The sequence below is a fragment of the Aquarana catesbeiana genome, linkage group LG04, assembly GCF_042186555.1.
Source record: "Aquarana catesbeiana isolate 2022-GZ linkage group LG04, ASM4218655v1, whole genome shotgun sequence".
NCBI classification, from domain to species: domain Eukaryota; kingdom Metazoa; phylum Chordata; class Amphibia; order Anura; family Ranidae; genus Aquarana; species Aquarana catesbeiana.
Genome location: NC_133327.1, coordinates 265,133,559 through 265,148,046, shown reverse-complemented (window position 1 = coordinate 265,148,046; position 14,488 = coordinate 265,133,559). Strand labels below are relative to the sequence as shown.

The 14,488-nt window shown below is 42.2% G+C and overlaps 1 protein-coding gene and 1 non-coding gene across 2 annotated transcripts in view; both read left to right on the top strand.

Moving 5' to 3' along the window:
- The window catches only part of LOC141141228 (tenascin-X-like), a 167,616-nt gene that overhangs the window by 56,352 nt on the left and 96,776 nt on the right, over positions 1 to 14,488 (top strand). Inside the window, exons 15-17 of the mRNA XM_073628914.1 lie at positions 5,604 to 5,852; positions 7,107 to 7,364; positions 10,691 to 10,951. Coding sequence (XP_073485015.1) covers positions 5,604 to 5,852; positions 7,107 to 7,364; positions 10,691 to 10,951 — 768 coding nt within the window. The remainder of the gene's footprint in view (positions 1 to 5,603; positions 5,853 to 7,106; positions 7,365 to 10,690; positions 10,952 to 14,488) is intronic.
- LOC141142044 (U6 spliceosomal RNA) lies at positions 13,285 to 13,392 on the top strand. Its single transcript, XR_012244293.1, has one exon. It is a non-coding gene; the product is annotated as a U6 spliceosomal RNA (small nuclear RNA).

Genomic DNA, 14,488 nt, shown 5'->3' with positions numbered 1-14,488 from the left:
GCGATCCGATCGCGCTGGAAACATTCTCGCTGCTGCGTACTGTAGTTTGTACAAAAGTCTGATGGCTTTGTGTACACACGATCGGACTTTGCTCCATCAGACTTTTGTTGCAGGAAAGTTTGTCCATTCGCACAGCCAACAAAAGTCCGATGGAAACTGAAAAAGTTTGTCCGATGGAGTGTACACACGGTCGGATGTTGCTCCAAAACAGCTAATTTGCATGTTTGTTATCAAAAAGTCCGATCGTGTGTACGGCCCTTTAGAGTGGTAAATGGCTTGAGCTGGCTTTTACTGTTAGATGGTACCCATATACATGATGCCCGTTGCTCAGTTTAGCTGAAATCACCTGGTTCAAGTCCTTTCCCTGTCTCTGGGTTCATACAGGCAAACCTGGGCAATTTGAGTAGGAAATTCAATAGAATGTATGCCTACATTGGTGAAAAATATGGAAACAGTCAGTACATCTAACGATATGAGAAGATGATGTTTGAAGCAAATCTCAATATGAGCTTGGCTTTGTTCCATCTTACCTCTCAAGCATTCCTATTTTTTGTTAAATGTGATAAGCAGCCTCATTGATGTAGGGGATTCTATGTCTTTAAAGGGTAAGTTCACCTTTACAGAAAAATCTGTAAGGTGAACTTACACAGGACCCCACCCCCTGGTTCCGCTGACCTGGCCTGTGGAAATCTCCGTTCTAAGCCCCGGTATATCTGCGCCAGGAGTCCGGGGCTTAGAAAACCCCTACGCTGAATGTACCTTGTCAGAAGGGATGTTTTGGAGCATTCTAATTGGTCAGCGCCGTCACATGGGTGGCGCTGACCAATCAGCAGCCACATAGCCTGTTCTGTCAGCATAGGGAAGACACGTGGATGTTGAGGGGATTTCTAAGCCCCGGACTCCTGACGCGGATATACTGGGGCTCAGAAAGGGAGATTGCCGTGGTCCAGGCCAGTGGAACGGGGGGGGGGGGGGAGGGGGTCCTGTGTAAGTTCACCTTACAGATTTTTCTGTAAAGGTGAACTTACACTTTGTCACGGAACGCCCCACACTCCGCTTGAGTGCTTCCGTCTGTATACCGCTTCCTAAGTTCTGGAACACGAGTCCAATGGATCTGGCTATAGAAACCCCAAGAACTAGACAACACCAGTCTTGGAGTACATCAGAACTGCCTTTATTTTGAGATCTCACAGACCTTTTTATATCAGGGATGACTCAAAGCTAACCTAATTAACATGACCTAATTTACTACAAAATGTACCCAGACCAGATGACAGTCTTGTGGGCACCGGGCTTCACACATTAATACAATTAACAATACAAACAACAATCTCCCCCCTCCTCAGCCTAGACCATTCGTCTATTAGCCAGGGCTGGTGGCTAATGTGATCAGCTCTCTCAATTAACATAAACACATGTTGATAACACCAGCATCTCCTCACAGGATGTGTCCCAGCAGAATGAATCAGTCTTATCAGCAGGGGGCTGCTGGAGGAATCCCCCCTCCCTCTTCAGGGACACAAATATACAGTAAGGAGTCCCCATACAATATATACATGACTGAGTCCGATTAATACAGTTCAGACTGGATTTCTCATTCACCTCAAATGCTAGGGCCCATAATCGGTGGGCAACAGGCTTGCACACAGTCCTCTCCAACAGCCTCCGCTCTGGCCATGCCCGTGACATTTCTCCCCTTTCGGCAGGAGACTAACACAGGAGGAGACCCCAGACGGGTTGACTCCGAAGTTAGTAAACAGCTCCAGTCCTCTACTGCCTGTACCCACACAGTACCCCAAACAAATTATCCCAAACAGTGCATTACTCACCCAGCCATCCTCTGCCTCTCTCAGAGAACATATCTGCCGCTGGAGAGAAGACAGGGTGACTGGGCTCACTCTGTCATGCTGTTGGGGATCTGGGCCCACTGCCCAGCATCCCTGGGGTATACAGGTGGAGACTGAAGTTCCATCCACCTTCACAGGAAATCCATCCTCTGTTAGTTGAGGGCAGAGTCCAGCAGTCCTCGGCCCTGTTGCCAGCCCTTCTGCTGGAAACCCCACACCATCTGTTCCGGCTAACTGTTGGAGAGGGAGGCCGACTGCCCCGCCTCCCTGGAACTCTGTAGTTGTTGCCGGTGCTGGGCAGAGGTTGGTAGCACTCTGCCCTGTTGCCAGCACTTCTGCTGGGGACTCCGCATCCTCTGCTCCGGCTAACTGTTGGGGCAGGCAGCTGGCTTCCTCCACTCCCAAACTGTGTAGCTGCCATTGGGGAGGTGAGCCGGCTGCTTCCTTTTCCATTCCCTCATCTGGCTGCTGGGACGACATGTCGATGGTACTGTCTCCCAGGTACACGGATCTTTGCTGGGGAGGAAAGCCCACTTCCTCCACCCTGGCCAACTGTTGGGGAGGGACAACACACACCTCCTCTCCCTTCTCCCCCTGTATCTGCTGCTGGGAAGTGATTGCCATCTTCTCACCCTGAGCCTCCACAATTGCTGCAGGTGTGGGGCAGAGGTCTTGGACCCTCTGTCCGGTTGCCAGCACTTCTGCTGGGGGTTTGCTAGGTGGTTCCTCCTCTACAGAAATGTCTATTAAATCCCCAGTCTCTGGAAGTGGTAAAAGTGTGGGACAGAGGTCTTGGACCCTCTGTTCAGTTACCAGATCTTCAGCTGGAGAAGTTTGTTTTAACTCCATAGATGCTGCTGGCAGAAAATCACATGTCCCTGTCAGTGTTGTGGGAGAAAGGCCGACTACCTCTTCTCTCAGGAAGGCCGAAGCCACTGTTGGTGCTGGGCAGAACACAGTGAACTTTGGCCCTGATAGCAGCTCTTCTGCTGGAGGCTCATCAGGTTGTTCTTCCTCAGCAGAAAAGTCTATCAAATCCCATGTCTCTGCAACTGATGTCGGGGAATAGGGGTTCACCATCTCCTGTCCATGGAACCCAGAAGATGTTATCATTTCTGGACAGAGGTTAGCAGAGCTCTGCCCTGTTGTCAGCACTTCAGGTTTGGGGACGGCAATCTCCGGATTTTCCACTGCCGATTCTCTGGCATGCTGCTGAACTTGTTCTAGCAGTTTCCTGTATGCCCTTTCCAGATGCTGTTCCTTCCTTAGCAAATGGTCCAGATCAGGTTTGAGCTCTGAGACCCCTGCAAGACCGAGCATAGAATCTCTATAGTCCCTCATGTCCTCAAGGTCAGGTTCCCCCTCATCGCCAAACATAAAAAGATCTGTAAGGTTCTCCCACAGCAATCCAGGGCCGCCAAAGTCATATCCCTCCGGAGAGCATTCTGTTGTCTCCCCTAAATATCCCTCCTCTGCGTGCCATTGCAGAGCCCGATAACGATTGTCCAGCTCTATCTCCTGCTGGACCAACCTGTCCAACTCAGTCACCCATTGCTCCTGGGGCTGCTCTCCCAGGAATGCCATCCGCAATGCCCGTTGGTCACTGGCCCGTTGCTCTTGGGTTGGAAAGCACTTGCCCTGTTTTATACCAGCGAGACGGAGGGCTGCAATCCAGAGCTCCACCCGAATCAGCTGCCTGAGCTCCAGGTATTCATCCTCAGACACAGTCCTGGTGTACGTTGAAAGGATGATCCGCAGCAGCCCCGGGAATTCTGATGCCAGGTCCATATCTCCGCTGGGGTGACTGAAGTCTTCTATGCTGATCTTGGATCCAGTTGGAGGTTTGGATGTCCCAGACTTCAGACTTCAGGAAGCTTTCCCGCTGCTTGCCACCAATGTCACGGAACGCCCCACACTCCGCTTGAGTGCTTCCGTCTGTATACCGCTTCCTAAGTTCTGGAACACGAGTCCAATGGATCTGGCTATAGAAACCCCAAGAACTAGACAACACCAGTCTTGGAGTACATCAGAACTGCCTTTATTTTGAGATCTCACAGACCTTTTTATATCAGGGATGACTCAAAGCTAACCTAATTAACATGACCTAATTTACTACAAAATGTACCCAGACCAGATGACAGTCTTGTGGGCACCGGGCTTCACACATTAATACAATTAACAATACAAACAACAATCTCCCCCCTCCTCAGCCTAGACCATTCGTCTATTAGCCAGGGCTGGTGGCTAATGTGATCAGCTCTCTCAATTAACATAAACACATGTTGATAACACCAGCATCTCCTCACAGGATGTGTCCCAGCAGAATGAATCAGTCTTATCAGCAGGGGGCTGCTGGAGGAATCCCCCTCCCTCTTCAGGGACACAAATATACAGTAAGGAGTCCCCATACAATATATACATGACTGAGTCCGATTAATACAGTTCAGACTGGATTTCTCATTCACCTCAAATGCTAGGGCCCATAATCGGTGGGCAACAGGCTTGCACACAGTCCTCTCCAACAGCCTCCGCTCTGGCCATGCCCGTGACACACTTTAAAGTGGTTGTAAGGCTCAGACAGAAATATAAAAAACGTTTATCCTTCTATACTGTGTACTGGTCTTCTGGAGTTCTGGGGGTCATTTTTCTCTGCTGCCTGGTTCCTCTGTTATAAGCAGGAGTCCTAACACCAAGAGTTAAAAATGTGATGGAGGAGGGAGCTTCCCTCACGCGTTCGCAGGCGGCTGGTGGATATCGCGGCCGACAGCCACATGCATCGTGTCCCCCCAGTGCAGCGGGCGTGCGCGCCTGCTATTGCTCTTAAAGGAGCCAACATACACCTACGGCGATTTGAGGGAATGTGCCGACCTGCCGCAGTATAATGACGGTGGCTGGTCGGCAAGTGGTTAAAGAAATCCAATTATGGAAATCTGAAAATATTTTTTAAGAACACACGAAAACATTTTTTTTTCCTAACTTGGTCTCTAAAGAATACAATTTTCAACTAAACAGTGCTAAAAAACCTATAGCAAACGATCATTAGAATATTCACAACATGTATAGGCTTATTTATTAAACAGTGCAAACAGAAAACGCAGGCATTAAAAAAAATGAGGACTAGGTATTTGTGGAAGGGATGGGATCAGCTCTGACAGTTCATTTATGTAACAGTTATGCCGCGTACACACGGTCGGAATTTCCGACAACAAATGTTCGATGTGAGCTTGTTGTCAGAAAATCCAACCGTGTGTATGCTCCATCGGACATTTGCTGTCGGAATTTCCGACAACAAATGTTTGAGAGCTGGTTCTCAAATTTTCCGACAACAAAACTTGTCGGAAATTCTGAGCGTGTGTACACAATTCCGACGCACAAAATTCCATGCATGCTCGGAATCAAGCAGAAGAGCCGCACTGGCTATTGAACTTAATTTCTCTCGGCTCATAGTACGTGTTGTTCTTGGCAATCGGAATTTCCGATAACATTTATGTGACCGTGTGTATGCAAGACAAGTTTGAGCCAACATCCATCGAAAAAAAAATCCACAGTTTTGTTGTCGGAATGTCCGATCGTCTGTACGCGGCATTAGAGGCATGTCCTATTAGCCTTACTAAAATATTCTAGCGTCTGGTCTAATTCAGGCCCAGATTGGTATGTGAGGTATATGTTTTGTAAATTATTGGTTTATATGATAATTATATTGTAAGCAGTATATACTTATTCTATAAACTTTCTAACATAAATGTTCTTTTGCAGTTTCTGACATTATCAATGCAACACTTATTTACACTACATCTGTCTGGTTGAGCTGGAATCCATATGCTGGTGTGAATTCATCTTATAGAATTTCTGTCTATGGAGAACCCTCCAGCAATCTGACAGTAAATACCACTCAAGTGTATCTTAATAATCTGACAGCTGGGAACTTCTACACGATCAAGATTTCTGCTTACATAAACAACACAATTTTGTATGGTTATGGAGGAGACATTGCTCTGTATACTCGTAAGTAAAATGTTTTCTAGGTACTGTTCAGTATAAGTATGTTGATATAGAAGCATAAAATAATGGCTGTTGGGTCACAGTTGGGACTACAAATATGTTAATTTCATTTTTTTTTTTTAAAGAAGTACAGATTATGAATGTAATGTAAAGTGAGTTTAGTGACCCTTTAAAGGTGTATTAAACCCAAACCCCAAAATGTAATGTATTGCAGTTCACCAGTCATTAGACTGGTGCCTGAATTAGTTTTCTTTTTTAGTCTTTTTTCTCCTCTGTTTTCACCTGGTAATCTGATCAGTAACACCCCTCCTGTGTTAGAATGCCCCCACTCTGAATGAATAAACACTTGGGCATCTTTGGACAGCAGCATTGTCAATCTGGGGGTGAGGGGAGTGTCAAATGCACTAGCAGATTTAGCAACGCTAAAAAATTGAAGCCAAACTCCAGCTAGCTTTAAGCTAAACTTATAAGCAGTTACAGAAAACTGTTTTTCTTTTTTTTTTTTTGGGGGGGGGGAATAAAAGTTTTACATGAGTAAATAAAAGCTGAAAATGTGAAAATGGTAAGCACTCCTGTCTATGGTAAATTGCTTGTCTCATCCCTGTAACTGCTACATCTGAAGGAGAGCTTGTTCTTTTGAAAAACAACAGACTTACTGGCCAGATCACCGGGTGAAAATAAAATAAAAATTTAAAAATCCAAAAACGAATGCAGCCATCACATCTAAGAATTGGTAAGCTGCAATATGATACATTTTTGATTTTAGGTTTATTACCAGTTTAAGACAGCCCATAGATTTAGGTTGAATGAAAGAAATTTACTCGATTCCATCCACACATTCAAGGTGGATGGAGGAATTCTGTATTCTGATGGCAGGGAGACTTCCCCACCAACAACCACGCTGTCTATATATGGATCGAAATTTGGCAAGTCCCTGCTGAATTTCTATCCATATATGGCTGGATTTAGGCTACAAATATGCATGGTTTGGCTTGCACTCGTACAGGTATTTCCCAATATGTTCCTTATACAAGAATGATCTTTTCAAAGCCCATTTGATCCAAAGAGCTTGTGCAGCCAGGAGCTTTTTAGCTAGCACACATAATAGTATTGTTACATATATATTACTGATTTTTTTATGCTGTGTACAGTATATTTTAGCCTTATAAAAGAAATTGTAAAAATGCTTATCCTCCTGCTTTCAGCAACCTGTCAGCATGTGGTTCTGGTATATTACAAATATGTTAATTTTCACAGGGCCTGCAATGGTTAAGGATGTCCAGGTTGACAATCTGACCACCAACTCTTTTATTCTAAGTTGGCTCCCTCCAGATGGCAATTACAGTTACTATTGGATTGAGGTTACGGGAGATATTCCTATCAACTCCTCAGAAGCCCTTTTACCTTCATACTCTATCCAAGGACTGACTCCTGGAAACCAATACACAGTCATGATTAGAGCTGTTGCTGGAAAAGGTGTACTAGGAGAAGCCAACACAACAGTGATCACGCCAAGTAAGTACAAACTTTTTTTTTTTTTTTATATTGCTTTTCCAGTTTTAAAAATATTTTTAGACTTAAAAAACTTAGTTCTTCTATAATACAGCATTTTCGAAAAAAAAAAAAGACTTTTTCTTTGCTAATAGAAAAATGTTATTTTGAAGAAAAACATGTTCTTGGTATTTTATTTTTTACATTTTCTATTGACAGAATAGTGGAAGAGATGTGATTTACAAAAATTGTAGAGATTGGAGAGTTGTATGGTTGATGTTCATATATGTAAGAGAAAATCCTAGATAAGATGCTTTAGCTCCCATGCGCATACCCATTGAGCTTTTTTTCTGCTTATTTCCTTATGCCTGACTAGGCATGCTTGACTATGTAGAATCCCATTTTTTTCTAAATGTGCCTGTACACACTTGTACACTCAGTTGTCCTATGCTCTGCTCCCTACTCCTAAAAAAGTACATGAGCTTTTTTAAGAACATTTAAGCATGTTTGATTTCATTGACTTCAATGGGAATGCCTACACTCATGTGCTACACACAGTTTTGCACATGTTTTTATGACTGAAGAATTCCTCTAATCCTATAGAACTGCTGTCCTCCCCTTGCCCAATCTAATAAACAAACTCCCGAAGCTTGATACACATGCAAAAATATCTGTAAAATGCCTGTTATACGTCTGTAAGGCCCCATTCACATATCACGTAGCAGGAATGAGCCTTCCTGCTCAAGGATTTTGGTAAACGATTTTTGCATTTTGCGCACAGGGCAGCCCGTTCACTTTATTGCGCTGCCTTATGCACATTTGTCACCCAAAAGAAGCTCCTGCACCTTTTCACGAGCGACAAGATTAGAGCGATTTTTAAATGAGCGTTTTACCACGATTGTTTGGAGTGCCATTAAAAATATTGGCCAAACGCGTGCCGCTCTTTTTGCTGCAATTTGAAACCGGAGCGGAATTGCACTGATTCTGCTGGCGATTCTTAAGTGTAAATGCAGCCCATAACGCTTAAAAAACCCTTAAAAAATGCTTCAAAATGACCAATATGCACTGCTTAACCACTTCCCGACTGCTTCACACAGATATACTGCGGGAGAAGGGCACGTACAGGCAGAATCACGTACCTGTATGTTGTCCTTTAAGAGGCGGCTTGCGCGCACGCCGCCGGGAGCTTCGTGAGCGTGATCGTGGGTCCCGCGGATTCGATGTCCACGAGGATACCCGCGATCGTCTCACGGAGAGGAAGAACAGGAGAATGCTAATGTAAACAAGCATTTCCCTGTTTTGCCTAATGACACTGTCACTGATCACAGCTCCCTTTAATCGGGAGCGGTGATCAGTGTCTTGTCACACACAGCCCCTTCCCCCCGCAATTAGAATCACTCCCTAGGACACACTTAACTCCTACAGCACCACCTAGTGGTTAACCCCATCACTGCCAGTCACATTTACACAGTAATCAATGCATTTTTATTTGCACTGATCGCTATGTAAATGTGAATGGTCCCAAAATTGCGCCAAAAGTGTCAGATCTGTCCGCCATAATGTCGCAGTCAAGATAAAATTCGCTGATCGCCGTCATTATTTATAAAAAAAAAAATTAATAAAAATGCCATAAAGCGATCCCCTATTTTGTAAATGCTATAACTTTTGCGCAGACCAATCAATACATGCTTATTGCATTTTTTTTTTTACCAAAAACATGTAGAAGAATATGTATCGGCCTAAACTGAGGAAAAAAAATGTTTTTTTATATTGTTTTTTGGGGATATTTGTTATAGTAAAAAATAATGCTTTTTTTCAAAATTGCCGCTATTTTTTTGTTTATAGCGCAAAAAATATAAACCGCAGAGGTGATCAAATACCACCAAAAGAAATCTCTATTTGTGGGAAAAAAGGACGTCAATTTTGTTTGGGAGCAATGTCGCATGACCGCGCAATTGTCAGTTAAAGCGACGCAGTGCCGAATCGCAAAAAGTGCTCTGGTCTTTGGCCAGCCAAATGGTTCAGGGCTTAAGTGGTTAAGTGTGAATGCAGGTTTATACAGCATCGTTTGTTGTATTTTTTACCAAATGAGCTGAAATTTCACATTTGGTTTGTACCAAATGTTTGGCCAAGAGAGCAAATTACATCATTGATAAGAATTGAACACATGAACCTAGTGTTAAATGAAAAGACCTGATACATGCTGCCTGATAACAATAGAAAAAAAAGAGAGGCATTGCTTTTTAGGGGCAATATGTACTGTGCATTAGACTATAAATGCACAGATCTAGTTACTTAGAAATGAAAGATCAGATTATTAGACAATCCTCCCTTTACACTATTTATTTGCAGTTTATCGGTCAGTCTCCCCTTTTTAGTTTTATCTATTGACGTTGGAATGGAAAAACAGCTGCTGCTATGCATATTTGTAATGATACTGTTCCATTAATAATACTGTATTCCAATAATATGCTGTAGAGGTTAAATAAAAATGTAAGTACTGTTTTAAAATCTCAGTCCCTATATGAAAATTCTAACTATGCATCCCTCAAATCTAACTTCTCCAGTAATGTTAGAGAATAGACATCATGTAAAAAGTACCCACGCTAAGGTTAAGATGTCAGTAATCTATCACCAAAGAAAAATATGTGGAAGAAATTCAAAAAATATCAAATAAACAATAAACATGTAAACATGGTTAGTAATTGTGGTTGCAGCTGTTATACTGTGTAATAACACATAAAGTGCTTCAATATTAATCCCCACATTTCTATGGGTAACAGTGCTACCTCTCTTAACACAAAATGTGATAACCACTGTGAAAACCAAAGGGTTATGATATAAACTGTAAAAACAGCTAAACATAAAAAGCAATTGTCCGCAAATTAGTGACCATACTCAGTGACGGTTTTGATTTGATATAAGAAAGCGCTTCCAAGAAAGAAATAACGAGGTGCTCCAAAGTGTTTCTCCTCCAAGAAAGACAAATCACATGGATTCCACACCAAACTCACCAGATAGTTTTGACTCCTTGTATTATCAAGAGAATAAAAAACAACAATACAGCATGTGTAAACAGATCCAGGTATCACAGCCTCCATATTCTCCATGTGTCTTCCTCCAGCCCTTTAAGATATGATATGATCTCCCATATGGATAATTCAGAATGTGTCCTCCATATTCTTTTTCACAATTTTCACAGTGGTTATCGCATTCTGTATTAAGAGAGATAACGCTGTTACTCGTAGAGATTTGGGGATTAATATCCCAGTAATATTAGGTCATACAAAAATATAAATCCTTAACATTAGCTTGACTGCAAAGCTAAAAAAAAACTGTTTTCTTTGCAGGACCAGAAGTGGTGAAGAACCTTACAATACTCAGCTTCACTGACACTTCTGTATCTCTGAGCTGGCAGGCTCCAAAAGGAAGCATAAGTTCTTACATCATACAAATCCAGGAAAATGGAACATATTATGCATCTACAACACAAACCTCTTTTACTGTCAATGATCTTACACCTGGGAATAACTACACATTCCTGGTCACAACCCTAGCTGGTAGTTCCAATACTGTTGAAGGAGACGGTGCCTCCATATCATGTTCTACACGTGAGTAGCTGCTATGTAACTTGTTTCACTGAACAAACACTGTGCTGCGGTTTTATGACAAAAATTGATAAGAAAATGTTTTTGCAACCTAGATGGTACTTACAGAGTACTTTATATATTTAGCTTATTTTTAAATATAAAAATTTGTGTTTGTAGTCGATAGTATTCAGTTATTACACAAGCGTCAAAAAACAGGTGCAAATTCCTGACACTAGGAGGAGATGTTTTGTATTTTGTTGAATGGCTCAGTGCATTCAGGCATTTGATAAAGAATCACCTACACTCCCTACTAAATTGAATACAGACAGCAGCATTTGTGTGTACTTAAGCTGGTAGATTTATAAAAATTCATACAAAAATTCTTTCTACATTCGATGACTTGACAAATGCCATTTGAAAGTACTTTTAAATAAGAGCCATGCTCCGATGTCTATTTTTCTGGGTATTTTATTTAAACATCCACAAAATAGTTGCAACCATGATGTCCCCACTCAAGAAAAACCTAAGAAGGCACTGTTTCTTGGGTGGAGACATCATGGTTGCAGCTACTTTGTGAATTTTTGAATAAAATAACCCAGAAAAGCAGAGATTGGAGTGAAGCTCTCATTCATCTATTTTCTTCAAAGATTAGTGAATCCAGAACCGGATACAAAGCAGAGGAACAGTTCTGGAGCAGTGCTTTAAATTTTGTTCACTTTTTACACTCAATTATGGAAAGACATGACTTTCCAAAATGTAAACTACATGTACTGTTAGAAACTGGTTCATTCAAGAATTTTTTTTTTATCCTGCTGCTTCTGATTTTTGCATCACCGCGGTCAAAAACGGATGTCATTTTGGCACCACTATTGATTTGAAAATCAAATGAACATTCTTAAAATGAACAATTTTAAACAAAATTCTATCAGTATATAGTCAGCTTTAAACTGCAGTTGCTGGTCATATTAACTGCTCCCCTGAAAGAGGCCTGCATCCAGTGCCTGTTTAAGCAAGTTAGTAAAAGTTGTTCTTCACTTCATTCATGGCTAAAACAATAAGCTAGCTCTGATGTGCCATTTAGTGCACCATGCAGTTGTCTTGGGTTTCCTATACTAAAAGTAATTTTGCTGTTCCCTGTCAGGCAGGATCATTGGGTATTATGTAGGTTACAGTGTAACTGGTCTTCAAAGTTGTTGGTTGAGCATAGGCGTAATATTAGGCTGCAGTTAATGCAGGAGTTAGGCTCAGTTTACACTGATGTGGTGCGGGAACCGCAGTGATTCCTATGTATAAAGTTAATGACACCCCCAAATCGGTTTGCAGAACGCAGTGCGAACTGTGGAATCAGATAGAATAGGATCCCATAGGTCTGAACACCCATGCAATCCGATTCCAGTGCGGACAAAAAAAAAGGGTCCTGCACGTATTTAGTGTGAATTGAGCCTTGCTTAATGTATAGCTCAATTCGCACCGCACTAAATTTGCATGTTATTTGTACAAGAATCTGGTGCAGACTGCATCAGTGTGAACCCAGCCTCAGGGTCACCTACGGTGAAAACTAGCATCATGGCTGGACTTGGGCTAAGGTTAGGGCTTGAGGTGTAACCAAGGTTTGGAATAGATTTAGACTAGTTATTAGGGCTTGTTAACACTTGTGCAGAGAGCTGCAGCACTCTACAAGTGTGCACAGAATACAATACTTTTTTTACATGCCCTGTTCACACACAAACTCAACTGTTAGCTGTGGTGCAAAGTGATGTGGAAATCTGCAACATGACTGCATTCTCCACACCACAATACTCAAACACTGCGAAAACACACATAGAAATTGCTGGAGGAAGACAGAATAAAAATGCCTTCTTTCTTCTTTTGAGACTCCAAGAACCCTTAATTGGACAGGAAGTTTCTAGAGAACAGATTAGTGCATCGGTATCATTTTATTTGTCCTTTTTTCTCTATTCATATTGCACTTAAATTATGACAGATACATACCTATCACACTTCCCATGACAAACCACTGTGTCCAAATGTCCCTCACTGCATCTGAATGAGGTGCATACATGTAATTGCATGTGTGTGTAACCATGTTAAAAATGCATTTGCACACTTACATTGCAATAGACGTGCATGTAGTCAAAAAACAATCCCGATGTGCTCTCAGTTGTTTGTATAAGGACCAGAACTGGCATATAGTCTCACGTTTGCAAATCATAAAATGAACCCAGTATTGGCACTGATAACTTGCTCTCTTCATCTTTAGCCTCCTTCCTTCCCCTCAATATAGCTTTCACTAGGATACAAATTATGGCTGTGACTGAAGTCATTAAAAAATTTGGTAAAAGCACCACACCCCAGTCCTCGCTTCATCAGGGCATGTACAAAAATTAGAATGATACAGAGAAGATTAGCATGGCCCCTGCGCAGTGAATTGACATGCAAATTGTGAAGCATTCCATATTTTTTTTTCTTTTCCCTCCTTTTTTCTCCCCCCCGCACTATTCCTCAACCTCTTTGTGTTATTTTCATGGGGCGAGTAGAACCAATAACTGCCCTTGACAATTGAGCCTACCCTGCTCGATGTACCCCGCCCCTAAGGCTATCCTATGTACTCTTCCAATGTGAATTGCCATACACTATACTTCCTCCTTTGTTCTCTTAACCTAGGTTCACACTTGTGCGATGCGGGAACCAGCGCGATTACATCGCTAGTTCCCACATCATATCTCTCCTGCAAGAGTTCACACTGCTGTCTGCAAACCGCTGCAGATGTCAATACATTGTTAATGATACCCCCAGATCAGTTCACAGATCGCAGTGCCAACTGTGAACTCGCACAGGAATCGGATCGCATAGGTGAGAACGACCATGAGATACAATTTCAGTGCAGGGAAAAAAGTCCCTGCACTATTTTCCTGAGAATCTAATGCGACTTCAGCCATACAACTATATGGCTGAACTCGCATTGCACAGACAGCGCATGTGATCGGCACCGCAGTGTGGGTGCGAATCACATGCAATGTCTGTGTTCGCACAAGTGTGAACCTAGGCTGAAAGACTTAATTCTTTGTTACATTGATCACGGCCTTATGTGATCTTCGCACTTTATATTGTGCTTGCAAATGTCTTCTGTTATATATCTGTCTTGCTCATTAAAGACTATTATGTTACAAAAAAAACACCACACCACAAAATAAATGTTCCTCTATTTCTCCTCTCTATCACCCACAAAGGAAAAGGAAATGAGAACACACTGAAAATGCAAAAACTGAGCTAAATCCGGTATAACAAAAAAAATAAAACCCACAAAAAAAGCACCCAAAGGCACAAAAAACCCCACAAGTGAACTCAAGAAAATGCATATGCATTTGTATCTGCATATTTTGCACAAGTAGTGTGAACTAGCCCTTAGTGTAGCTATTACATTTGTATTTCTTCTTTGTTGGGAAGCAATGCTGCGGTTTAATAAAGTTTTATTTCCAGCACACCTGCTTGTTAAGGCAATTAATAGATCAATTCTATTTATAATATGTTAAAGTGGATGTAAACCAGATTCATGAA